Below are 25,522 nucleotides of genomic sequence, written 5' to 3' on the forward strand. Positions count from 1 at the left end.
GAGGTGGCGAAGAAGAATTTTCCCCACCAGGAGGTTTTTCTGACCCTCCCCCTTCCCCATCTACGCCAAGGATTGCACTAACTCCTATGAAGGAGTCGGAGCAAATGTTTATGGACAGCAAGTTAGAACGCGAAGAAAGAAAAGCAGAAATACAGCGTGAACACGAAGAAAGAATGACAGCCATAGAGCATGAGCACAACGAAAGGAAAGCCGCCTTGGTTTGATTCTTTTCTCAAGTGCAAGCACAGATGCAAGAGATTCGGGAAAAGGAACCTCTCTCAGTCTCTTCTTTTCCAAAGCATGATTATGATAAGCATGATGATTTGGATGACAATGACAAGCATGATGATTTGCATGATCAAGATGTGATTTCTCAACCGAGCATGATGATTTGCATGATCAAAATGTGATTTCTCACGAGCATGATGATTCGTCTGACCACGATGTGATTGTTCACAAGAATGATGTTAGGTGCAGCGGAATGAATGTTTGCGCTTTGCTCAAGATGAGTGCTCCGAACTGTGCTCAAGGTTCCTTTTGTTCTTATGGAAGGTAGAGCCTTCCGTTCTTAATGAGAGAATGGTATGATCACAAACAAAGTGAATGGACACTGTGCGTGCAAGTGTATGAGATTGAGAGATAGAGAGAGAAGAGAGATACGACACCAGAGACGTTGTAAAACCCTCCTCCGAAGTCCCCACTCTCGTCGGCGAGAGTGGTCTACTTATGATTGCACAACCTGGGACAAATGGAATGCATGAGACTGATGCAATGCTGGGCTATGTTGACAACGACGATGGGGATGACGAAGCCGCCACCAGGGCTGAAATCTGCAATCTTCCTACTGCTGTCCAAAAATGCTATGGGCTGAAATCTGCGACTGAGCCAAAAACGTTGATTTGGGGGCTGTTTTTGGTGGGTCTTTGACGCTGAAAATCTGTAGGTTTAGGGCTGAAAACAGAAGTTGCTTAAGGCTGAAAACTGAGGTCTTTACCAGCTGAATCTGCTATTTCTTTCTGGTTGGATCTGCTGGTCTTTCTTTGCTTGGAATCGCCAAGGCTGAACTTGCAAAGACTGGGATCTGCAAGCGCTAGGTCATTCAAAAACGCTAGGGCTGATGTTTCTAAAAAATGCTAGGCGGAGGTTTCTCAAAAACGCTAACTGCTTGGGTTTGCTGGCGATGATGTTGATGCAGAAACGCTATGCCGTGGAAGGTATGGCGATGATGTGCTGGTGCAAAAACGCCATGCAATGCTGATGAAGAAGCGCTAGGATGGGGGATCTGCTGCTTGGGGGAAAGGTCCACCAAGGCTTGGTCTTGTTGAGAAGTTGCGTGCTGAGCTTGGCTCCTGTTGCCTCTTCTGCCAAATAGTGCTAGCTCTAGTTTGCTTTATACAAACTTAGCAAAATTGCCCTACCTACTTTTGTTGGAAAGTCACTTAAATTAATAAGTGAAAAATGCCAAAAATAGGTAAAATAGGATAAATGCACTATTCCCCCGATGGAATCTGATGGGAATACTGATGATCATGCTGTGTGCAACCGGAGGATATGCATCTACACTCAGTGATTGGGCATACACGGTCTATGAATAGACTCAGAAAAGTGCCAGATTACTTTTATTTAGACTGACTGGATTGACTGAACCCTGATCATGTTGTAGCTTGTCCACGGACACATAGGGCTGGATGTGTCACGTGACATCCCCTCCTTTTCAAAGTGAGGTACAATGTCTTCTGTGGCTCCTTCGATGCTTCAACTTCGCGGAGAGTCATGCTTCTTTCTTCTTCAAGAATCTCCATGGCTAAAAATTCCTGAAACCATTTCCAACACAAAACCATGAACATACCTATTCCATGTAAAGTGAGTGGAAAAAATCTTGTCTTCTTCAAAGACTGTGCATGCAATGTAGAGGAACAAAGAGACGGAGTGCTAACCTGTTCACCACATACACTCAAACAATGAGATTGAATCTTTCTCTTATGATCTAAATCAATCAACTGTGGCAATTCACAACGGAAATGCCCATGCTTGGTGCTCATACTTTCATGTGCTCTTTCGGGTACTGTGTCTTGCCTAGGAAGAGACATGGAATGTGACTTCCTTACATACATACTTTTCAGCTTTTCATGAACAATCCGCATACATTCGTGCTCATTCATGAGTGAAACGTGCTCAACGTACAATATGTCATGCCTAATAAAAGGGATCACATAAAGACGTTGACTAAAATACAGAAAACGATCACGAATGAAACACTCGATCAATGCGTGCGTATCAATCATGCGAACAAATAATACTTCCTGTGAGGGTGCTTTGGACCTAGGCTCGAGAGCCAAGATCGGTTCTTCTTGAATGATCGAATCGTCCTGTGGGGGTTCTTTGGACCTCGACTCGAAAGCAAAGATCGGTTCTTCGTGATTGATCGAATCTACAACGAGGTTAGCTTCGCTAGAAAAAGCATCCACTAACACATCATCCTTGTGAACAATCACATCATCTTCATGCAACTCATCATGCTTGTGAGAAATCACATCTTGATCATGCAAATCATCATGCTCATCATTATCATTTAATTCATCATGCTTCTCATAATCATGCAAATCCTGTGTGTCATGCTTGGGAGACGAAGAGACTAAGAGAGTCTCCTTCTCATGAATCCGTTCAATCTTGTCCTGCATATTAGCAATGAGAGATGGAGAACGAACAATGTCCTCTCCATGAATGACAATGGGAGAATCACTTTTGGCATTGAGAGTGAAAGTGTTAGCCTCCCAATCAATGAGAGGGTTAGCATCACAAAACCATCGAATGCCCAAAATCATATAACATCCTGAGAGAGGAGAGACAACAAATCTTCTAGTGAAGGCAGCTTGTTGAATTGCAAACAACACATCAAGGCACTCCTCCGTGATGAGAGCATCCATACCAGGAACAAAGCCAGAGACCTCGATAGAAGATCTCTGACTAACTTCTAGGCGGGCTCTCTCAACAAGAGAGGGACTGATCACATCATGCATACTACCTGGGTCAAACAATATGACAAAACGTTGCCCCGTTATATGACCATAACATTTAATGAGAGAATCATCAATGGGAGGGTCATGAGAAACTTGGGGCACACTCGTGTTATCATTAATTGTATTGACAGAGGAAGTGGGTTCTGTGGATTCTTTAGATTCATTCGATTCAAGCTTAGGACATGTTCTTTTTATGTGACCCTTAATGTGACAATGAAAACAACGACCTTCCTTAGAATAAGTGCTTTGCTCTTCTGACGTGATGTATCCTCCTACAATTCCTTCTGGAGTAAGCTTAGGTTTAGCAATTGTGTTAGACTTACCCTTAGATTCATTGGAAGAATTCTTTTTTGAGAGACTGTTGGAAGATTCGTTAGAAGAGTTACCATTCTTACCATTCTTACCGTTCTTACCGTTCTGAGAAGTCTGCGAGGTACTTGTGGAAGTCTTGTTCTCCTTGGGCTTTCCCTTGTGCTTCATCTCCTGTGCGAGAGCAATCGCTACCGCCTTGTTGGATCGATTGGATCGAGCACCTCGACATCGTACTTGATATACTCCTCCAATCCATAAAGGAATGCCTCCTTGCGTTCATCATCCGACTTGCGTAATTGGGTACCTAGCTGCAAAACACGATTTGAAAAAGACATAACCGGCATATCATTTTGCTTGAGAGCGCTCCAATCGTTCTTCAATCGTGCGAGGTACTGAGGTGGCATAAACCGTGCCTTGAGCTTGTCTTGGAAATCAGCCCAATTGAAGGAAAGAGGCATGAATTCGTCGACTTCCTCTAGGTGCACGGCTAACTGTGGCTCTTGCCATGCGTGGTACTAATTAATGACATCATCGGCAAGGTACATGGCTGCCGTCAAAACTTTGTTATTTCCTGTCTTCTTAGTTGTCGCAAAATAAGCATTAAATTGATGCAGCCAAGAATGAATAACCGTAGCATCCATCTTACCATCATACTTACTGAAAGTCAACTTCTTTGGACTGGATGGTTGAAATCCGCATCGTGGCTTGCGCCACTTGAGGAACTCCCATGATCTTTGGCTGGTTCGGATTTCGCGGCAAGTACTTGTCGAATCAATTCTTGAGTGCGTAGTTCTCTTTGAGCCTCACGCTCGATCTCCAAAGCCACTCTTTGAGCTTCACGCTCGGCCTCCAAGGCTACGCTTCGTGCTGCCGCTTCCTCCTTTCTTTGTTCTTTTCTTTCTTTTCGTTCGTCGCGTTCGCGTTCTAAAGCAATGCGGTTTGCTTCTTGTTGAGCCAACGCAATTCGATTCGCTTCTTGTTGTTGGGCCATCATGTTTCTGCGAGTCTCTTCTTGTTTGGCCATCATGTCCATCATCTGCTTGACCATTGCCTCCATAGGGTTTGGTACACTTTGTGGCGCAATGGCGAAGGGGGAGGGTCGGAAAAATCTCTTGGTGGGGAAAATTCTTCGTCACCTCTCTCATGCTCATCACCTGTGTGCGAAGTATCCATTCCGCTTCGGGTGACGACCATGCACTATGATCTTTGGTTCTGAAGTTCACGAGGAACTTGGGTTCTTGAGGGTCTTGAGGTTCTTGAGGTTTTCTTTCGCTTGCAAACCGCGTTTGAGAAGGATCTTCTCTTCATCTGAGTTCTACTCCTTTCCGTGGGCGCACCCCTTGGCAGCCTTGCGCTCACACCAAGGTTGCTTTTTCCCACCTCATGTCGATTGGCCGGCCGCTAAGTGCACGGTCCGCTCTCAATGAGTGAAAAGAGACACAAGGGGAGGCTGGACAAGTCCTTCTTTCTTGGAATTCCTGTCACTCTTCAAAAACACGATTAGGAGTCCACATGCCCAAGCGAACTTGGGTTTGTGCGACCGCAACAAGCAAAAAAATTCTTGTGATTCTTGTGGTTCTTTCCTTGAGTGATACAGAACACTGCCAAAGCTCTGATACCAATATTAGGTGCAGCGGAATGAATGTTTGCGCTTTGCTCAAGATGAGTGCTCCGAACTGTGCTCAAGGTTCCTTTTGTTCTTATGGAAGGTAGAGCCTTCCGTTCTTAATGAGAGAATGGTATGATCACAAACAAAGTGAATGGACACTGTGCGTGCAAGTGTATGAGACTGAGAGATAGAGAGAGGAGAGATACGACACCAGAGACGTAAAACCCTCCTCCGAAGGCCCCACTCTCGTCGGCGAGAGTGGTCTACTTATGATTGCACAATTTGGTACAAATGGAATGCATGAGACTGATGCAATGCTAGGCTATGTTGACGACGACGACGGGGATGACGAGGCCGACACTAGGGCTGAAATCTGCAATCTTCCTACTACTGTCCAAAAACGCTATGGGCTGAAATCTGCGAGTGAGCCAAAAACGCTGATTTGGAGGCTGTTTTTGGTGGGTCTTTGAGGCTGAAAATCTGCAGGTTTAGGGCTGAAAACAGAGGTTGCTTAAGGCTGAAAACTAAGGTCTTTACCGGTTGAATCTGCACTTCTTTATGGCTGGATCTGCTGGTCTTTCTTTGCTTGGAATTGCCAAGGCTGAACTTGCAAAGGCTGGGATCTGCAAGCGCTAGGTCATTCAAAAACGCTAGGATTGATGTTTCTCAAAAATGCTAGGCTAAGGTTTCTCAAAAACGCTAGCTGCTTGGGTTTGTTGGCGATGATGTTGATGCAGAAACGCTATGCCGTGGAAGGTATGGCGACGATGTGCTCGTGCAAAAACGCCATGCAATGCTGATGAAGAAGCGCTAAGATGGGGGATCTGTTGCTTGGGGGAAAGGTCCACCAAGGCTTGGCCTTGTTGAGAAGTTGCCTGCTAAGCTGGCTCTTGTTGCCTCTTCTGCCAAATAGTGCTAGCTCTAGTTTGCTTATATACAAACTTAGCAAAATTGCCCAACCTACTTTTGTTGGAAAGTCGCTTAAATTAATAAGTGAAAAATGCCAAAAATAGGTAAAATAGGCTAAATGCACTGGAATATTCCCCCGATGGAATCTGATGGATTCTGATGGGAATACTGATGATCATGCTGTGTGCAACCGGAGGATATGCATCTACACTAAGTGATTGGGCATGCACTGTCTACGAATAGACTCACAAAAGTGCCAGATCACTTCTAATCTAGACTGACTGGACTGATTGAATCGTGATCATGCTGTAGCTTGTCCACGGACACATAGGGTTGGATGTGTCACGTGACAAATGATGGGTTAGTTGATACTTTCTCTAGTGAAGCTAATCTCATTGCAGATTCGATCAATCACGAATAACCGATCCTTGCTCTCGAGTCGAGGTCCAGAGAACCCCCTCAGGAAGTTTCGATCCCTCAGGAAGAACCGATCTTGGCTCTCGAGTTTAGGTCCAAAGAACCCTCACAGGAAGTACTATGTGTTCGAATGATTAGTCAGCACGCATTGTTTGAGTGCTTCATTCTTGATCGTTTCCTGTATTTTAGTCACCGTCCTTATGTGATCCCTTTCCATAGGCATGACATATTGTACGATGAGCACGATTCACTCATGAATGAGCACGGATGTATGTGGATGATTCATGAAAAGCTGAAAAGTATGCATTCAAGGAAGTCACATTCCATGTCTCTTGGCATGACACAATCGTAGAAAGATCACAAGAAGAATTGAGCATCGAGCCTCGGCATGCCCATTGTGATTTGCCATAGTTGATTGATTTAGATCAGAACGACGAGATTTGATCTCATTGTTTGCGTGTGTGTGGTGAACAGGTTGGCACTCCGTCTATTTGTTCATCTACATTGCATGCACAGCCTTTAGAGAAGATGATATTTTTTCGAGTCACTTTACATGGAATGGATATGTTCATGTTTTTGTGTTGGAAGTGGTTTCAGGAATTTTGAGCCTCGGAGATTCTTGAAGAAGGTAGACGCATGACCATAGACAAAGTTGAAGCATTGAAGGAGCCACAAAAGACTTTGTGTCGCTTTCGGCGCGACCCAAAGAAGCAAGCGTTGCAGACCTTTATGAAGTTTAAGTATCGCATGACCCACGCATCAGAGTAGGTCGGCGAGAGTCCTTTCCAGGATTCCAGACGTTGTTGGCGATCTTCCTCGACGCCATACAATTCGGTACCAATACCTCACTTTGAAAAGGAGGGGATGTCACGTGACACATCCAACCCTATGTGTCCGTGGACAAGCTACAGCATGACCAGGGTTCAGTTCAATCAAGTTAGTCTAGAATAGGAAGTGATCTGGTACTTTTGTGAGTCTGTTTGCAGACCGTGCATGTCCAGGCACTTAGATTAGATGCATATCCTCTGGTTGCACACAGCATGATCATCAGATTCCCATCAAATTCCATCAGGATCATTTTTACAGTGCATAGACCTATTTTCCCTATTTTTGACATTTTTCACTTGTGGCTTTTGTTGGAAACTGGGTAGGGCAAATCCACTAAGCATGTATAAATAGAAACCTAGCGCTAGCACTTTCTGGCAGAAGAGGCAGCAGGAGCATTGCTCATAGGCAACTTCTCAGCAGGACCCCAAGTTTCTCTAGCATTTTTGCATCACAGCAGAAGAGCTAGCGTCAAAAACCCAGATCAGCCAGCATTTTTGCATCTGCATTAGCCTGGCGACAGCAAAGGACAGATCGACACTAGCGTTAGTGGTTTGCACCGGCAGATCCACATCGTGTTTGCAGCAAGACCCATTTTCAGCCCCTAGCGTTTTCGGTTTGCAGATCAACCTCAGCGTTTTGCAGATCTTCGAGACGGAATCAGCCCTAGACTCAGTGTTTTCAGTTTTCAGCAGTCGGTTTCCGCAGTAGAACCCCCAAATCTTGCCGATCTCACCTTCCTGCAGCAGATCCTCGCCGCAGGGTCAGATCCCGCGAAGTTTGCAGATTCAGCCCGGAAAATGCAGATTTCAGCATCTGCGTTTTCAGCGCATCGTTGTCGCATTATCGCCATCGACATTGTCACCGACATAGAGTCAGAATTCAGCAGATAAAAATTTGCATATTTCAGCCATTAGCGTTTTCAGATTTCAGTCCGTCTCGTCGTCGTCCTCATCATCGTCGACATCGTCGGCAAGTCCAAAGCATTGTAGAGATAGGTGCAATCATAAGTAGACCGCTCTCGCCATAGAGAGTGGGGCCTTCGGAGGAGGGTTTTGACAACATTCTGGTGTCGTATTCTTCTCTCTCTATCTCTCACTCTTAGCACCTTTATTCACAGTGTTCATCCACTTTGTTTGTGTCCATTGCACTCTCTCACTTAAGGAACGGAAGGCTCTCCCTTCTATAAGTGAAAGGAACCCTTGAGCACAGTTCGGAGTACTCATCTTGAGCAAAGTTCAACATTCACTTCCGCTGCACCTAACATATGGGTTGAACCGTCGCCAGGAATCTGCAAAACGCTAGGTGATGCAACAGCTGGAAAACGCTAGATGATCTGATGAAAATCTGCTAACGACATGCTGATCTGCAACTGCAAAACGCTGGGGCTGATCTGCATTTGTTGAAAAACGCTGGCTGGTCTTTGGAGGCTGAAAACGCTAGGTTCCCTTGCCGGGCTCGCTGAGAAGGTGCACTGTCAGATGTTATTTGCTGCCTCTTCTGCGAGAAAGTGCTAGTGCTAGTTTCTTTATATAGTAGCTTGGCCAAATTTCCCTACCTAGTTTCCCAACAAAGTCACTTATTAATAATAAGTGAAAAATGGCTAAAATAGGGAAAATGGGTTCTATGCACTGTAAAATGCTCCTAATGGGTACTGACTGTAATTTGATGATCATGCTGTGTGCAACCAGAGGATATGCAACTACTCTAAGTGCCTGGACATACACGGCCTGCGCGCACCCTATGGGCAGTTTTATTAACTAATAGAAGGATCTCTATCTCGGAAAAAAAAAGTAAAGTTTATCAAGTGAAGATCGGGTGAGAGCTGAAGTCTACTGCTCTATGGGCTGGTTGAGTGGGTGATGAGGACATCAGAAAGGGAATATTCCATAGTCGGGAGGAAATTCCGGGGAATTGTGCACAAGGATGAGCAAGCACTTGAATGAAGATGGATTCAAAGGAATACAATTGCTTTTCTGAGAAAGCAGATGCTTTCCCGCGATGTCTGCATTGCATCTGTGCATGTGGTTGCATCCAGGGATGCCTGGGAAGTGTTGTGCAAGCATTGTTTTCAGCTTATAAGCTTTAATTGAGTTTTTTAACATGTTCATACCATTTTTTTTAAAGGGCCGGTTGCCCTCTTAATAAGTGGGCAGCCAACCTTTTAAAAAAAAGAAGAGAGAGCACCCAAAAATCAAAGCCAGCACTGCCTCTATTGCTGCTTACGATTCTCCTCTCTCTCTCTCTCTCTCTCTCTCTCTCTCTCTCTCGCTCTCTCTTTCTAGAGCAATAGAAACGATCTCTCTCTCCTTCTCTTTGGCGCTTTTCTCACTCTCATACCACAGAAAAAGGCCAGTGCAGGAGAAAAGAGGCTGCTGCTGCAGATTTCAGTCGCAAAGACGCCACCGCCGGTGATGCCCATGGCTGCCCCGAGTGTATCGATGACGCTAAGACCCAATAGGCGAGTTTCATTGCAAAGAAGTGCCTGCAGAGAGCGTTTCTATCGCAACAAGCTGCTACTTTTCTCTATTGTCAGTCCATAACGTTGTAGACGGGGCTGATTTATCGAAAGGAACTCGAGGGCACACCTTTTTTGTGCGTGGCATTGGAAGAGAGGATTCTCTGCAAAGAGATCTCTTTTGGGAAATTGCTTTTGCAAAACCGAGTTGCGTTTTGAGCGTCGAGACTTCGAAGGTAACGTTTTTCATGTTATGATCTTTGAGTGTTTGTTTGCAGGTGTACTTCCTCTTCGCGTGGAGCAGAGGAAGGCATGAGCCTATGTAGGAGAAGCGCTTTGAGGAACTAGAGCCAGATCAGCCCAAGGGTTTGGCACCCTGAGTTTGGAAATAGATCCACGGATCCATTGGGATCCGGAAATTGAGATTCCCAAGGCAAGACTTTGCGTTTAGGAAAGCAGAGTTATTTTGCAGGAAGAGGACTCTAGACGGAAAAGAGGTGCGGGGATGCCATGCCCTGAGTCTGGAAGGTGAGATCCAGAGGCAAGACCCTTGATTCTCGAGGATTCGGATTAAGGAACAGAAGTGGTAATACACTTGGTTCAAGTGCTTGTATAGACTTCTCCCCACTTGTAAAGATACCTTTTTTTTTTGGGGGGGGGGGGGGGGGTGTAAGGTGCAGCGGAATGAATGTTTGAACTTTGCTCAAGATGAGTGCTCCCAACTGTGCTCAAGGTTCGTTTTGTTCTTATGGAAGGGGGAGCCTTCCGTTCTTAATGAGAGAGTGCAATGGACACAAACAAAGTGAATGGACACCGTGCGTGAAAGTGTATGAGACTGAGAGATAGAGAAGAGAATACGACACCAGAGACGTTGTAAAACCCTCCTCCGAAGGCCCCACTCTCTATGGCGAGAGCGGTCTACTTATGATTGCACAAATCTCTACAATGCTTAAACTTGTCGAGATATCGACGACGATGAGGACGATGACGAGACGGGCTGAAATCTGAAAACACTAAGGCTGAAATCTGACTCTATGTCGGTGACGATGTCGATGACGATGTCGATGACGATGATGCTGTTGGGTTAAAGGCCTAAATAACCCCTTTTTGTACATTTTTATACTTCGTCCAGGTTCAATATCTGGACACATTTTTTAAAGGTCACTTATAATAAAAGTGGGAAAACCCAAAACTCACTTATTGAGTTTTCCCCAAAAACGTGAGCTCTCTCTCTCTCTCCCTCTTCTTCTGCTTGCGCTTCCTCTCCTGCTGCTCTTCTCCTCCCCTCTCTGCACACACACTGCACCTCCTCGCGTGCTCTTTCACTTGCACACACCGCCGCGCGCTCATCAACTAGTATCAGAGCCCGATTAGGTTTGCCCCCAAACCTGCAAACGCTGAATTTCAGCCAAGAAGGTCAACTTTCACGCGAGATTTTGCAATTTCGTCGCCAAAGGACTCGTCCTCGGACACTAGAGAGCTCCCGGCAACCAAAATTGACCTAAAACAGGTTGAAATTAGGTCAGAAACAGGAAATTACAGGTTATCACAGCAAAATACAGGTTTTGCAAATGATGTATTAAGGTGTGGGAATACTTTTGCTAAGTCCCCGCTACTCGAAAACCCTGAAATTGCTGAAAAACAAGCCCTAAAACAGGTGTTTTAAGCAAATTTCAGATTTGCGCAGGTTTTTGCAAGTGTTTTTATGGTGTGATTACATTTGGGAAAGTGCAAATAGATGCAATCCACGCACATTTGACAAATTTTGTCGATGTATGACCATTTGTGGCTCAATTCCATGCAATTTTGATGCTACAAATTGGGGCTTTTGTGCTTACATGCTTCTAAAGGCTGTGTATTAGCTTTATGTATGTCTTCTGAGGCTAAAAACAACTAAATTTGTTGTTTTCGAGCACAAATTTGCTCACTGAAACTTCCTGCGCGTAAATTTCAGAAATTGAATTTTGTGTCCATATCGACCTATTTTGTCCCACATTGCTTCTGTGACCAATAGGAGCTGTAGTGCACATCTCTGTGAGGCTATACTCCGATTTTTGCGCATTTTGCCCAAAAATTCAGCGTATTATCCCTCTTATTTCGTGCAACTATGGCCTCATCTTCTTCGGATGTGAAGAACCTCTTCCAGATTAGGAGGTTCAATGGAACAGGTTTTGATCTTTGGAAAGACAGGATTCAGGGAATCCTATTTCTTAAGGATTGCAAAGGGGCACTTAAACAGGTGAAGCCACAGAATATGATGGATGAAGCATGGGTTAGCATGAACAGGAAGGCCGTTACATACATTAAAATGGCCATGACCGATGAGACCGTCATTGATGTGAAAGGTCTCACGATTGCTTTTGATGTGTGGGAGAAGTTAAAGGGAATGTATGAAAATACAACGCCTGTCAACCAGGTACACTTGATGCGAAAGCTTGTTGGCATGCAACTAGATGAGTCCAAGATCGCGGCAGAGCATTTATCATTGTTCGCAGGTACTTTGTCACAATTTTACAGGATTCTGGCTTGCCCCCTTTTGATGATAAGCTGAAAGCTATCTTCTTACTTATGACCTTACCTGAGTCATGGGAAACTTAGGTGGTTTTGTTGTTCAATAACCCCAATTTGACCTTTGATGGTGTTAGGGATTCTATCTTAAATGAAGAAATCAGGAGGAAAGCAAGTGGAGAGGGAGGCAGCTCTGCCAACATGGTTAGAGGTAGGACAGAAAAGAAGAATTCTATGCACATAGGAGTAAGAGTAAGAGTAAAGAAAGGGGAAATGCAAGCAAAGGCAAGGGTGATGTGACTTGCTATCAATGTGGCAAGAAAGGTCACAAGAAACCCGATTGCAGGTACTATAAAGTTGAGTTAGAAAGGAAAAAGAATGGTGGAGACAAAAAGAAAGAGAAGAAGGAAGTCAAGGCAGATGCACAGGATAGCTCAAAGGACAAAGAGAAGGCCAATGTGGCTTCTAGTGTCGTGATTGAGGAGCTGTCAGATGTACAGGACATCTTGTGTGCCACTTTGTCAGATGATGATGCTTATGACTTTGATGCCTCTCTAAATGTTCATTCATAGGACATTTAGATCACCAAGAGTAATCTTATTGATGCTTTGTTTATTGTCAATGATGCATTGTCCCAGACTTGGATCGTTGATTCCGGTGCTTCATTTCATGTGACTCCTATCAAGGAGTGTTTCTCTACTTTTGCTGCGGGCAAGCGTGGCCATGTATACCTTGGAAACAATCATGCATGTTCCATTGAGGGTATTGGCATTGTGCATCTCTCCATAGATGGCACAAACGAGCTTGTCTTGCATGATGTTCGATATGTGTCGGGAATCAAGAAGAGTCTGCTTTCTATTGGTGAGATGGATTTACATGGTTACAGCATCTTGTTTGAGAGAGAGTCATGGAAAATGACTAAAGGTTCAAGGCTGATTGTAAAGGGCACAAAGAAAGGGACACTTTACTGCATGCATGGAAAGGTCGTGTTGGGCAAGTTTATTGCATTGGCTGAAATTAACTCTCACATGGAGTTGTGGCACAAGAGGCTTGACTATATGAGCCAAAAGGGCCTTTCTAAGCTTTGTACTTTGAACAAGCTTGATGCTAAAGGCACAAAGCTTGACTTTTGTAATGAATGTCAATATGGCAAGCAAGTAAAGCGTTCTTATTACTCTGGTGTCTCTCGTAAAACTTGTGTGCTTGATCTTGTACATTCCGATGTATGTAGCATGCCTACTAAGTCTATGGGTGGTGCATGTTATTTTGTCTCCTTTGTTGATGATCATTCTAGGAAAATTTGGGTTTATTTGCTTAAGTCTAAGGATGAAGCCTTTGCTGCGTTTAAGAGATTTCATGTATTTGTGACCACCCAAACATGTAGAAAGCTAAAATGCTTGCGTACAGACAATGGGGGGGAGTACACAAGTGCTGAATTTAACAAGTTTTGTCAAAGTTTGGGCATTAAGAGGGAGCTTACTGTACCATACAGCCCCTCTTCTAATGGTGTGGCTGAAAGATTCAATAGGACACTTTGTGAGAGGGTGAGATGCATGTTGTCCACAGCTAATCTCTCTCATGGATTTTAGGGAGAAGCTTTGAAAACTGCAATGCATATATGCAATTGATCCCCTCACATGTCTTTGAAAGGTGACATCCCTGAAGAGGTTTGGTCTGGCAAGCCTGCTTCATATGATCACTTACGCATTTTTGGTTGCGAAGCTTTTGTGCATGTTAGACCTGAGTTGAGGAGTAAACTAGATGTGAAGTCCATTAAAGGCCTCTTCATGGGATATGGTGAAGAAGGCGAAACGGGTTACAGGATTTGGTTACCTCAGCTCAAAAGGGGTGTAGGTAGCCGGGATGTTGTTTGTAATGAGGCAAGGCTGCTTCAAAACAATTGTGCCTCAAAGCATGACCATAAAAGGGTGAAATTTCAGCACGACCAACCACCTGTTAGGCCTATTTTTGACCCTCAGGATGCGCCACAAATGGCTGAAAATGTAGATGATCCAGTGATGTTTGAGCCAGATGATGTTGGACAGCAAATTGAGGCTCCTGAAGGGCATTTGCAGCCAAGAAACAATGTTGAAAATGGTGTTGAAAATGATGTACAACAGCCCATTGTTGATGATTTTGTAGTGCCACCCGATGTAAACCCATTGCCGGATAATGTGGATCGTTGGGTGAGGCGGTCTACTCGTCAAAGACGGCCTGTGAGTCGATATGACCCCTCTTTGCATTACTTTATGTTGACAGATAAGGGAGAGCCTCTTACGTATAAAGAGGCAAAGACATGTGAGCACAACGACAAGTGGGAGCTTGCTATGCAGAAAGAGATTAAAGCTTTGCATGCTAATCATACTTGGGATTTGGTTGAATTGCCCAAAGGAAGGAAGGCTATTCCTAACAAATGGGTGTATAAAATCAAAACTGTTGATGCAAAACCCAAGTATAAGGCAAGGCTTTTGGCAAAGGGATATGTTCAAACCAAGGGCATAGACTTTCAGGAAGTGTTCTCTCCTGTTGTGAAGATGACCACTTTGTGTGTATTGTTTGCCATTGTGGCTGCTCTTGATTTGGAAATGGACCAAATGGATGTACATACCGCTTTCTTGCATGGTGATGTGGAAGAAGAGCTTTACATGAAGCAACCCGAGGGTTTTGTCATCCCTGGCAAGGAACATTTGGTATGTATGCTCAATAGAAGCTTGTATGGGCTGAAACAATCATGTAGACAGTGGTACAAGAAGTTTGATCGCTTCATGCTTAAACATGGTTACAAAAGAAGCCATGCAGACCATTGTTTGTATACCAAACGTGATGAGGATGGCAGCCCGATCATTCTTGTGCTCTATGTAGACGATATGTTGATAGCTGCAAAGAAAAGAAGCACTGTAGATGCTCTTAAAGGGCAGCTGAAATCTGTGTTTTCAATGAAAGACCTTGGGGCAGTTGAACATATACTTGGAGTACGTGTTACACGGCAAAGAGACAAGCGCCTATTGTATTTGTCGCAAGAAAAGTACATTGAAAAGGTGCTGGACAGATTTAACATGGCTGAAGCAAAGCCTCTTGGTGTGCCATTACAGCCATATGTCAAAATCTCCAAGGATGATTGTCCCAAGTCAAAGGAAGAAGCCAATGACATGCAAGGCTTGTGGTTCACTTATGTATGCTATGGTTTCTACTAGGCCTGACATAGCCCATGAAGTGGGAGTTGTTAGCCGATTTATGGCTAATCCAGGCAGGTTGCATTGGGATGGAGTGAAGTCCATTATGAGGTACTTGAAAGGGACTAAAAAAAAATGCCTCTGCTATGGTAAAGGACCAATGGAATTGAAGGGATTTTGTGACTCTGACATGGCTGGTGATGTGGATACACAGAAATCCACAAGTGGCTATGTATTTACTCTTGCGGGAGGTGCTGTTTCATGGTGTTCTAGATTGCAAAAGATTGTTGCATTGTCTACTACAGAGGCTGAATATATTTCAGCCACTGAGGCTTCCAAAGAAGCTATTTGGTTAGCACGCCTATGTCGTGAGTTTGGCTTGCCTGCCAAGGCACCTATGCTTGGTTGTGATAGCCAGAGTGCTATATATGTCTGGCAAAGAACGCCATGTTTCATTCACGCACAAAGCATATTGATGTGCGGTATCACTTCATACGAGAAGTGCTTGAGGATGGCCTTATTACATTGGTTAAGGTCCAAACATCACAAAATCCAGCCGATGCTCTCACTAAGTGCTTACCCAAAGCACAACATCATCTATGCATAGAGATGGTGGGAGTCACGTAGCTTAAAGGCGCCATTTATGCCTTTAAGTGGGAGGTTGTTGGGTTAAAGGCCTAAATAACCCCTTTTTGTACATTTTTATACTTTGTCTAGGTTCAATATTTGGACATATTTTTTAAAGGTCACTTATAATAAAAGTGGGAAAACCCAAAACTCACTTATTGAGTTTTCCCCAAAAATGTGAGCTCTCTCTCTCTCCCTCTTCTTCTGCTTGCGCTTCCTCTCCTGTTGCTCTTCTCCTCCCCTCTCTGCACACACACTGCACTTCCTCGCGTGCTCTTTCACTTGCACACAGCGCCGCGTGCTCATCAGATGCGACGACGACGCGCTGAAAACGCAGATGCTGAAATCTGCGTTTTTCGGGCTGAAACTGCAAACTTCGATGGATCTGACCGTGCAGCGAGGGACTGCTGCAGCAAGGTGAGATCTGCGAGGTTCGGGACTTGATTTACGGTGTCTAAGGGTTGAAAACTAAAAACGCTGATGCTTCTATTGATTCCGTCGCGGAGGAACTGCAAAACGCTAGGGCTAAATTTGGTTTTGCTGTCGCCAGTTGTTCTGCAAATGCAAAATGCTAGGCTGATCTGCTGTGTCGTGATGACGCCGGGGCTGATCTGCTGTGCACAAAACGCCAAGGCTGATTTGATGCAAAAACGCTAGGTCCTCAGATGGTTGAAAACGCTAGGGCTACTGCGGGTGTTGGTCTTGTTGAGAAGTTGCCTGTTGAGCAAGGTGCTCCTGTTGCCTCTTCTGCCAGAAAGTTCTAGCGCTAGGTTTTTATTTATACAAACTTAGCAAAATTGCCCTATCTACTTTCCAACAAAAGTCACTTAAAAATAATAAGTGAAAAATGTCAAAAATAGGGAAAATAGGTCTATGCACTGAAAAAATGCTAATGATGGGATCTGGCTAGAATCTGATAGTCATGCTGTGCGCAACCAGAGGATATGCATCTAATCTAAGTTTCTGGACATGCACGATCTGCGAACAGACTCACAAAGGTGCCAGATCACTTCCTATTCTAGACTGAACTGAACCCTGATCCTGTTGTAGCTTGTCCATGGACACATAGGGTTGGATGTGTCACATGACATCCCCTCCTTTTCAAAGTGAGGTACTGGTACTGAACTGTATGGCGTTGAGGGAGATCGCCAATAGCATCCGTAACCTGGAAGGGACTCTTCGCCGGCCCACTTTGATGTGTGGGTCGTGCGATACTTGAACTTCATAAAGGTCTCCAACGCTTGCTTCTTTGGGCCGCGCCGAAAGCGACACAAAGTCTGTTGTGGCTCCTTCAATGCTTCAACTTCGTCTAGAGTCATGCTTCTTCCTTCGTCAAGAATCTCCTAGGCTGAAAATTCCTGAAACCACTTCCAACACAAAAACATGAACATACCCATTCCATGTAAAGTGAGTGGAAAAAATCTTGTCTTCCTAAAAGACTGTGCATGCAATGCAGATGAACTAATCGACGGAGTGCCAAACCATTCACCACACAGACGCAAACAATGAGATCGAATCTTGTCTTGTTGATCTAAATCAATCAACTGTGGCAATTCACAACGGAAATGCCCATGCTTGGTGCTCATACTTTCTTGAACTCTTTCTACAAATGTGTCATGCCAAGAAAGAGACATGGTATGTGACTTCCTTGAATGCATACCTTTCAACTTTTCATGAGAAATTTGCATACATCCGTGCTCATCCATGAGTGAAACGTGCTCAACGGACAATGTCATGCCTAGGAAAAGGGATCACATAAAGACGTCGACGAAAATACAGGAAACGATCACGAATGAAACACTCGTACAATGCGTGTTGAATCATTCAAACACATAGTACTTCCTGTAAGGGTTCTTTGGACCTAGGCTCGAGAGCCAAGATCGGTTCTCCGTGTTTGATCGAATCTTCCTGTGGGGGTTATGTGAACCTCGACTCGAGAGCCAAGATCGATTCTTCGTGATTGATCGAATTTGCAGTGAGGTTAGCTTCACTAGAGAAAGTATCAACTAACATATCATCTTTGTGAACAATCACATCATCTTCATGCAACTCATCATGCTTGTGAGAAATCACATCTTGATCATGCAAATCATCATGCTTGTCATTGTCATCCAAATCATCATGCTCATCATTATCATTCAAATCATCATGCTTATCATCCTCAAGCAAATCATGTGTGTCATGCTTTGGAAGAGAAGACGAGACTGAGAGAGTCTCCTTTTCCTGAATCTCTTTAAGCTGCGCCTTCACATTAGAAAAAAATAGGACCAATGCGGCTTTCCTTTCGTTGTACTCACGCTCCATTTCGGCTCTTCTTGCTTTGGACTCCAAGCGTGCTTGCTCGTGCTCACGCTCTATGGCTGCCCTTCTTTATTCGCGTTCACGGGCTATGGATGCCATTCTTTCTTGGTACTTGCGATCAATTGCTGCCTTTCTTTCTGTTGTTCTTTCTTCTCGTTCTAACTTGTTGTCCATAAACATCTGCGTCAACTCCTTCATAGGAGTTAGAGCAATCCTTGGCGTAGATGGGGAAGAGGGAGGGTCAAAAAAACCTTCTGGTGGGGAAAATTCTTCTTCGCCTCTCTCATGCTCATCACCTCCAAGCGAAGTATCCATTCCGCTTCGAGTGATGACTATCCACTGAGGTCGTGGGTTCTTGTGGGTTCTTGTGGTCTTGGGTTCTTAAGTTCACGAGGAACTTGGGTTCTTGTGGGTCTTGGGTTCTTGAGGGTCTTGAGGTTCTTGGGGGTCTTGAGGTTCTTGAGGGTCTTCTTTTGCTTGCAATCTGTGTTCGAGAAGGATCTTCTCTTCATCCGAGTTCTGCTCTTTTCGGCGGGCACACCCCTTGGCGGCCTTGTGCTCACACCAAGTTTGCTTTTTCCCACCTCACGTCGATTGGCCGGCCGCTAAGTGCACGTTCCGCTCTTAATGAGTGAAAAGAGGCACAAGGGGAGGCTAGACAAGCCCTTCTTTCTTGGGATTCATGTCATTCTTCAAAAACACGATTAGGAATCGACACGGCCAAGCGAACTTGGGTTCGTGCGACCTCTACAAGCAAAAAAAAATTATGTGGTTCTTTCTTGGAGTGATATAGAACACTGCCAAAGCTTTGATACCAATGTAAGGTGCAGCGGAATGAATGTTTGAACTTTGCTCAAGATGAGTGCTTCGAACTGTGATCAAGGTTCCTTTTGTTCTTATGGAAGGGAGAGCCTTCCGTTCTTAATGAGAGAGTGCAATGGGCACAAACAAAGTGAATGGACTCTGTGCGTGAAAGTGTATGAGACAGAGAGATAGAGAAGAGAATACGACACTAGAGACGTTGTAAAACCCGGCCCCACACTCTATGGCGAGAGCGGTCTACTTATGATTGCACAAATTTCTACAATGCTTGGACTTGCCGACGATGTTGACGATGACGAGACGGGCTGAAATCTGAAAACGCTAAGGCTGAAATGTGTAAATCTTGTATCTGCTGAATTTTGACTCTATGTCGATGACGATGATGCGACGACGACGCGCTGAAAATGCAGATGCTGAAATCTGCGTTTTCCGGGCTGAAACTACAAACTTCGATGGATTTGACCGTGCGGCGAGGGACTGCTGCAGGAAGGTGAGATCTGCGAGGTTCGGGACTTGATCTGCGGTGTCTAAGGGCTGAAAATTGAAAACGCTGATGCTTCTGCTAATCCCGTCGCGGAGGAACTACGAAACGCTAGGTGCTCTGCTGTCCCAAAAACGCTAGGGCTGAATTTGGTTCTGTTGTCGTCGGTTGTTCTACAAATGCAAAACGCTAGGCTGATCTGCTGTGTCGTGATGACGCCGGGGCTGATCTGCTGTGCACAAAACGCCAAGTCTGATTTGATGCAAAAACGCTAGTCCTCAGATGGAAAACGCTAGGGCTACTGCGGGTGTTGGTCTTGCTGAGAAGTTGCCTGTTGAGCAAGGTGCTCTTGTTGTCTCTTCTGCCAGAAAGTGCTAGCGCTAGGTTTTTATTTATACAAACTTAGCAAAATTGCCCTACCTACTTCCAACAAAAGTCACTTAAAAATAATAAGTGAAAAATTTCAAAAATAGGGAAAATAGGTCTATGCACTGTAAAAATGCTACTGATGGGATCTGATTAGAATCTGATGGTCATGCTGTGTGCAACTAGAGGATATGCATCTAATCTAAGTGTCTAGATATGCACGGTCTGCGAACAGACTCACAAAGGTGCCAGATCACTTCCTATTCTAGACTGACTTGATTGAACTAAACCCTGATCCTGTTGTAGCTTGTCCACGGACACATAGGGTTGGATGTGTCACATGACAGGGGGGCAGCCTATCTTCTGGTCCCAGTACTATGTCGACCCTCTCTCTCTCTCTCTCTCTCTCTCTCTCTCTCTCTCTCTCTCTCGTATATATATATATATATATATATATATATATATATATATATATATATATATCATACACACACACTTTGGCTTGAGTATTAAGTGATAAATTCTATTTATTTGAGTATATTTTATAGTGTTATGCGCTCCCGTTTGTGACAGTGGTATCAGAGCATGGTCTCCTCTCTATCTCTATAAAGGAGAACGACTCTGGGAAGATACGGGAAGAAGCCATGACAAGCCAAGAGAGAAGTAAGCAAGCCAAACCCTAAGTCTTGCAAGAAATGCTCGCAGAGTTGGAAAATTTCTCTCTCTACAAGAGACTTGGATTTTGTGAGAAGGAGAGAAGAGCTTGATGCTTAAGAAAATTTTTCTCTCTGCAAGAAGTCGATAAGACTTGGGATTCTTTGAGAAGATGACAAGAGGTTGATGCTTAAGAACCTAGAGAATCTGAGGAGCGGAATGCTCGAGATTCTTCAGGACCTATAAGTGAGCCGAATTCGCTTGTTGAAATTCAGAGAAATCTGAAGAACTTTCCCTACCATCCACAGTTCCACCTCACTTCTCCTTCAGAATACCCATGATTACTAAGTCCAGAACCATAGCCAAGAAATCCCGTTATTTTGGGAAGGATATAAAGAAGGTCGCTAGACCTTAGAACAATTTTGTGAAGTTTGATACTTTTGATAGAAGAGGAGATGTCGTGAAAGCTACCACTTTCATTCGACAGTTTGAAGTTGCCTTTGCAAATGGCAATTCTTAGAAGAGTTGAAGATGAGGTATGTGACCGAACACATCCGGCAGATTGCAAGTACTTGGTGGCATACCAAAGCTGTGCAACGAATTTAAAACAAGACTTGGATTCAATTCAAGGCTGAATTTTCCGACAAATTTTTCTCCTCTACGCTTTGAGGAAGGTATCTAAGAAGATTGGGATCAGTTTGCCCAATGGAAGCACGAGCGAGTTACTGATTATGTGAATGAGTATTGGTTTACTCTCTCAACGGTGGCTCCATTCTTGAGTCTCTCTGAGGAAGAAACTTAACGAAGGACTTTTTCCCCGAACTTCGTAGATGCATGCAAATAACTACACCAAGAAACACATAACATCATACAATCACTGAACGTCATCTCTTAGTAACATGCCAGCGATATCATTCATGACAAAAGCCTAATGGCCTCTGACGTGCTCTGTCTCCAAGAGACCCGACTGCATGACACAGCCATTCCAGGATTCCTCAGCATATCCTCAATGCAACAACATGGCATCTTAATTCTCCATAAAAGCCACTTGCTTCCTACACAAATACACATTTGCATTATTCAAACACTAGAAACAATCCATGCAACTTTCACTTCGCCAACATGTGTGTGGCGACAATCGTTTCGCTTTACAGAGCATTGACATCGTCACTCCTAGGATTCATGAGCAGCCTCTCCAGGTTCCTGGATTCAACCCACAGCGTGCGACCACTGATCATAATGGGAGATTTGGACATAAACGCAATTGATCAAGCCTACACATACAAAACACTTTCCACTCTCCTCCACCAACACGGATTTCACCAACTGATACACCATCCAACCACAATACATAACTCTGTGCTAGACCATATATGGATCAGTAATGATCTTCCTCTAACCTTGTCCGGCACTAACTACAACTACTGGTCCGACCACTCAACTACATATCTTCTCATCCGAAAAACTGATCTTGAGTTGCCTTCTGCAGGCCATCGTGAGCCCTCACCTTGTATTTGAATATTAAAATGCTCGTCGAACTAGGGGAGATGGAGCTATGGCTGAGGAGGGAGGTGGAAAAGGCCACAAAAGATGTGACAAACTCGCGAAGAGTGTAGCCAGAAAAGCCCTTACGAAGACATGATTGTACGAGTGTTGAGTAGGATCGGAGGTTAGTACTGGCTGGATGGAGCATACTTGGCTTAGCTTGTTTTGAGATTTGATTTGGTTTAAGGTGACAACTATGGTGTAAAGGAACCTGCTAAAAAGTAAGTCGATGGTAAACTATTTGCTGACTGGGGTGATTTGTGTTGGGCAGGAAGCAGAGAAGAGGAAGCTGGTGGAAGAGACGGGCTTAGAGATGCGCTAGGTCAACAACTGGCTCATCAACCATCGCAAGCGCAACTGGAATGATCGGTCTCCCGCTTCCATGTCTACCTTGAACTTATTTTCTTTTTTTTTGGGGGGGGGGGGGGGGGGGGGGGGGCGGCGGCGGCTCTATAAATATTGGTGCCTTTGGTTAACATATTCATCAACTTAACACAACTTTTGTCAAATGTGAGCTTATTTTGTCCAAAGAATACAGCTGTCATCTTTATCCAATGGTCCAAGAGATGTTGCTTGCAATGGATAGTATGTAGTTATAAATGTAGAACTCGAGTTTTGAGCATAATGAGTTTTGAGTCATTGTGATTCAGATGTTTTATTATCTTTTCCCTCTTATCATTATCATGTATATTTAATTTGGTTTCTTTGTATCACATTACTTTTCTTTCCCTTAATTCAATTTGTCGTGAAATGCATAAAAATATAGCTGTTTTTCAGTATTTTTTTTGTTTAATGCCTGGGAAAGGATTTGGGTATGTATCGCTTGCATGGGGTAGAAGAATTGTTTTTGAGCCCTCGCTTGCACTCAATTTCAAGATTCAAGAATTGGCAGAGAGCAGTTGATTGTCTTAAGTAGGAACCTCTGGAAAAGAACTAATTAAGAATGTAACTTACCGTTGGTACAAATTTACTTACCATACAGTCAAGAAATCAAGGCAAAACTCATCTCCTTCCATTCATTCTACTCAATCAAAAGTGGTGCTTTCATCTACTGTAAACGACCTTGTTCCCTTTAAAACAAAAGATGTCAGCCATACTTTGAATTCTTAGTGCCATGTTGCTTTCATTCAAGTTGTAATCCTTCTATCTCTTCAAGAGGGCAGAGGGAGTGAAACAATGGATTTTTCACGTGATTAGAAGTTGTTGAATCCGAGCTACTTCTATGAGTGTACATTTTAGTTGTCACATACACATATATAGTGGTCTTTTGGTTCAAATACTTTTTCGCACAGTTGTCAATTGGCTAAAATACTTTCCACACATGTCAAGGGGGAAATTTTATTCAGAAAGTTAGCTTTCAAAGCCCTTTTACTCAAGTTACACAATGTTGGCAAAAATCACACACAGTGCCTATCGATTAACAAGGCTTGCAAAGGCTTTCTAATTGATTTCCATACAACATAAAGTTACAATTGCTACCAGAACTCATGCTTAGAAAGGTTCACTCTTTATTAGGATATAGCAAAATACCATATTTGCATGCTACTAGGTTTGGAATATAGTAGGGTGTAGCCAATCCAAAATTGATTAGTGTTGTTAAGATAATTCTTTATGTTTACACTTATGTTTGCTTGATTGTAAGCAGATTGGTGAGGAAGGTTTGCAAATGGATACAGAAGACTTCAAGATTACTTTCTACCAGAACGACTTAATTATGGGAGGGAAATATACGAAGAACCAAGCTATCCTTATTTGAACACAAGTTGTCCGAATTTGCTACTTTAAACAAGTATGGAGTTCAAGGAACAGTTGTGTTTTTGAAAATGACCTCTTGATTGTTGACTTCAATGAGATCATCCAAGAAAGCAAGGAAGTAATGGTATCTATTGAAAAAGGGAGGAGTTGAGGGGAGTGGGTCCAAGCCTTACAAGGTATAACACTCCATTTTAGTCTACATTCAGAATGATAGCCCCTCTTTAGTACTATTGATCCCTCAAGGCACGAGCTGTGCTTGAGGTCTTTTGTACATTCTTTTGCTGAGTTAATATAACTTCTCCACTCACTACTACTTTATGGCCCAAAATAAAATAAAATCTTTATGTTGTTATTGGATGCGGGAATTTATTGCTCTAAAATGTGGTATATTGTGTATGCCAATGGATTCCAATTTATAATTATGACATAAAAATTCAAAATAACCCAGGTTTTCTTTCTGTGATTGCCTTATCTAAATTGTGTAATAGATTGAGTTTAAAGTTGCTCCATCATAAATTTCGATGTTTAAAGGTATCATATTTAAATTTAGTTCACTTAATCTCTTAGCTATGGCTATGAAGGTCAGCACTCCCCTTTATGTATCAAAAATCGAACATGATAGGTTGAAATCAAAATTTTAAGCATCAATATAAAAGGCAACTTTGAGGTCTACGGGACTAATGTCTCACTATACTAGTAGAGAGAGAATACTATGAAAATGCTAAAATGGTGATGTTTTGAATGCTTCAAAAGCAATCCTCTGCACTAAAGCCCACAGGGTCTTTAATGAAGACCCCGTCATGGGATCGACGGCGATCAACTAAAGCACGGGATGTGAGGTAAACTCGGCCATCGGATTTTAAAGGGGCGTGGTCGAATTTACATTTTCTTGAAGATGTTCACCTTATAGGTTTTTGTTTGGGCATTGGATGACATCGAAAGGCATGCGCCTGCATGGTTAGACCATTGTGTTGTGAAAGCTAAGGTGGTGGGTTCGATTCAGGTGGATCGTTGTCATGTTTGCATTTTACTTGACATCCATCCTTCTCGAGGTTCGCGCATGGAGTTGGCCATTGCCGATCCCATGACGGGGCCTTTATTAAAAATCCTGTGGGCTTTAGTGTTGGTACCTAGCTCGCACCCCCTATTGTATCTACTCTTCAAGTATTAGCCCGAATCTTTGGAGATTCCTCCCCTGCATCTCATTGTAGCAACGCGTCTACCAATGCAAAACTCCCATCCAGAAATGAACTCTAGAACTTGCTTCTACGACCTAGAGTTCTGGAGCTAACCAAACTAGCGCGAGGAGCTCGTTGAGTTTTAACTTGTAAAATAATGGCTCCTTCCCTAAACCCACACATGTGTGCACGGCTCTCTCACCTATCGGTTGTCCAACGCCAACTGTGAGCTCAAAGTTTCGTAACGGAAAATGGCTTTGGGAAACACCCTCTTGGATTTACTCTCTATTGGCCCTTAACGAAGGGATACATTCCTCAGCACTATCTACGATGGGGTCTTTACTGAAGTTTTTGTGTTTGTGGAATGATTTTTCACAATGTTGTCCTTGCCAAAACACATATACCTACGGCTAAGGCTTGAAGCCTTTTGATGAATTATCTGTCTTAAGAACTTTGGTTGGTTGGGACATTTTTCACAATGTTGTCCTTCCTAGAACACGTATCCCTAAGGCTAAAGGCTTGCAGCCTTTTGATGAATTATCTCTTGCAAACTCAAGCGAAA

At 43.7% G+C, this 25,522-nt stretch overlaps 1 protein-coding gene across 2 annotated transcripts in view; it reads left to right on the forward strand.

Annotated features, from left to right (window-relative positions):
* LOC147446644 (homeobox protein knotted-1-like 4) overlaps positions 1–22,688 on the forward strand; it is a 151,307-nt gene extending 128,619 nt beyond the window's left edge. Inside the window, exons 5-6 of one of the 2 annotated variants that reach the window (XR_015189944.1) lie at positions 21,972–22,151; positions 22,299–22,473. Coding sequence is in view for 1 of the 2 variants with exons in the window: in XM_086526267.1 (XP_086382393.1) it covers positions 22,299–22,393 (95 nt within the window). In the remaining variant the exon portion in view is untranslated. Of the gene's footprint in view, positions 1–21,971; positions 22,152–22,298 lie in introns of both variants that reach the window. The other variant, XM_086526267.1, reaches the window with a different exon arrangement.
* Positions 22,689–25,522: the final 2,834 nt, after the last annotated feature.

Source organism: Adiantum capillus-veneris, chromosome 12, assembly GCF_014529385.1.
Source record: "Adiantum capillus-veneris isolate H3 chromosome 12, ASM1452938v2, whole genome shotgun sequence".
NCBI classification, from domain to species: domain Eukaryota; kingdom Viridiplantae; phylum Streptophyta; class Polypodiopsida; order Polypodiales; family Pteridaceae; genus Adiantum; species Adiantum capillus-veneris.